This window comes from Mus caroli, chromosome 19 (assembly GCF_900094665.2).
Source record: "Mus caroli chromosome 19, CAROLI_EIJ_v1.1, whole genome shotgun sequence".
Lineage (NCBI taxonomy): Eukaryota > Metazoa > Chordata > Mammalia > Rodentia > Muridae > Mus > Mus caroli.
In genome coordinates this window covers 8,403,486-8,406,058 of record NC_034588.1, presented here as the reverse complement: position 1 = coordinate 8,406,058, position 2,573 = coordinate 8,403,486, and the positions used below count along the sequence as shown (strand labels likewise).

The window sequence follows — 2,573 nt, the reverse complement described above, 5'->3', positions numbered from 1 at the left end:
TGGAACCTTCAAGGGCCAGTGGAACTAACTTCTGCGTGGCCCTCCTCACGTGGCACCCTTCACCACGGTTGCTCTGAGACACAACCGCAGCTGCGCTGGATCCGCAAGAGGTAATGAGGGGCACATGAAGGTGGCAGATGCCTACCTGCAGGAAAGCCAGGGCAGAAAGATCTGGACCTAAAAGCAACCCTTTCAGGATTATCCTATTCTAACCTTGGGGTTGTGACAGAGTATGGATCCATGACCCTTGAACAGACCACATTAAGGACAGGCATTGGACACTGCCTCCTGGAGAGCTTCAATTGTATCCTAGCTTCTTTTTTCTCCCCAGTACAACCCTCCAGGTGATTCTTGTCACTGAGAAGAGCCTTTGAAGGCGTTTATTACATTTTTTGTATGTCATCGCATAACGGGTAAGTTTTTAATTCTCATAATGGGCAATTTTTAATTCAAGAATCTTCTAAAATGCCTTTGTGTATTTTCTCCTTGTCAAATATCAATGGACCATTATCGTGGCAACTGAAACCTTCAAAGTCCGTGACTTATATGAGGAAAAGGAAAAGTTTGTTTTGAAAGATCTAAAGACAATGCCTTGAATTTTTTTCTTTTTTTTATTTATTAGATATTTTCTTTATATACATTTCAAATGCTATCCCGAAAGTTTCCTATACCCCCCCCCCCGCGCCCTGCTCCTCTACCCATCCACTCCTTCTTCTTGGCCCTGGCATTCCCATACAACTACATATAGTGATTGAAGGGAACCAGAAAAGATTAGTGAGACTTTAGAGGCTGGGTGAGGTTGGGGAGCTGTTTCTTGGGAATGGAGGTAGAGATTATCAAAGCCAAATCCAACTAGAAAGCCACTCAAAACAAATGTATTATTAACCTTGGACTGAAAAAAACCATAAATTATCTCTTATTTGTTTTAGTAAAATTAATATATATAATATCATATATGAGTGTTTACATGATGTATAGGCAGCCAGGCTTCCAAGAAAATGGAATTAAGAAATTGAAAGTGGTCAGAAGATGATAAGTTCTGTTTTTTGTTTTGTTTTGTTTTGTTTTGTTTTTTTGTCTGTCTCTGATTTTCTCTGGGTGCCCTTCTTCCCACACATACAAAGTTTCATGCTCTGTGGTTCTGTACATTAGAACAGATAGAACCTAATAATGTCCTGGCTTCTAGCTTTTACATCTTCTGCAGCCTCGCCAAATGGTTTCGGTATCCACCTTTGTTCAGACCAGCTAGATTAAATAAGAGTTCTCATGAGCATTAAACATAGAAGCTGGGGGGGGGGGGGCGTTATGATTCATACAAACTAGGAACCATCACCCTCCCTGCCAATGCTAGAAACGAGTTATCCTTGTCTTGCCTACTGAACATCCCCTCTGGTTATCGTGTTCACTAACTTAAGAAGCCTGCCTATACTCTATAGTATTCTATTTTCCAGCCTCCTCTGCATCTAACATCAGCATGTGACACAGATCCTTCTAGTCAGGCACACACACCCCGCCCCCAAACAGACTTGAACTTAGACAACACTGATGGATGGGTACCAGGGAAGATCAAATCTACCAAGGGTCTAAATTTCCTGATGCAGAAATGTGGGCATATGAGCAGGTGCTCAAGGAATTGATGTGATTGGAGCAGTTATCACTGAGAACTTAGCATAGTCTAACGTAAGTCTGATCCGTGAGCAAAACTTTTTGAGAGGTAAATATTAGTTTTGTCAGAATACTACTAGTCTCTGGTGTAAAAGAACCTGTCAGAGGGCAATCAAGTATCTTTTTAAAAAAAAATGAGTGACAGCTGTAGAGTAGGATCCCCCTCAGGCTTAGGAATCTTACCCAAGAGAATAACAATAATCATTAACTGATTTAATTTATGTTGTTTTTCTCCCCATTTTTCACAGGAGAGGAACTTATCCCCACATCCCTCCATTATATCTTGATGAATATGCCACAGAATCGTTTGTGGATAAAAAAGGAACTGAGAGTCTTGGGGGTAAGAACAAAATGCTGCTCAAGTAAGTCCTCTGTGAGAGGGCTACCGCTCCTCATTTCACGAGGTAGAAGATACAATATATACCACCTCTGTTTCCACTCTCAACTCCTCAAATGGAGGTAAATCGATTACAGTGGCTTGCGAAGGCGACATGGCATCAAAATATATACAGAGTCTAGAAATGGAGGAGAAATCATCTTTTTCTTTAACTATCTATCAATGTTTTTAACCCTAAGATGATGACATGTCCTAAAAGAGGTGAGCAAACTGTCAGTACATCCAGAAGGATCTGCGGACTCCAGAGCTCTATGAGCAATGGTTGGCTTCTATCACAGACACACTGCTGTTTGCCCTGGCAATCCCATCCACCACACCCTTTGGGAGTATGATTTTGTATCATCCACTCACACTGCTGAATGATAGAGCCAGATTAAGAGTTAAACACAAGAGATTAAAAATTAAGTGAAGCTGGGCAGTGGTGGTGCATGCCTTTAATCCCAGCACTTGGGAGGCAGAGGCAGGCAGATTTCTGAGTTCGAGGCCAGCCTGGTCTACAGAGTGAGTTCCA

General features: G+C 41.8%; 1 protein-coding gene across 5 annotated transcripts in view; it reads left to right on the top strand.

The window, feature by feature from the left end:
- LOC110285849 (membrane-spanning 4-domains subfamily A member 12-like) overlaps positions 1–2,573 on the top strand; it is a 23,361-nt gene continuing 20,788 nt past the window's right edge. The window contains exons 1-3 of one of the 5 annotated variants that reach the window (XM_021152302.1): positions 1–110; positions 332–413; positions 1,914–2,005. In XM_021152302.1, coding sequence (XP_021007961.1) covers positions 1,952–2,005 — 54 coding nt within the window. In that variant the 5' untranslated portion in view covers positions 1–110; positions 332–413; positions 1,914–1,951. The other 4 variants (XM_021152298.1, XM_021152301.1, XM_021152300.1 and 1 more) reach the window with 4 other exon arrangements.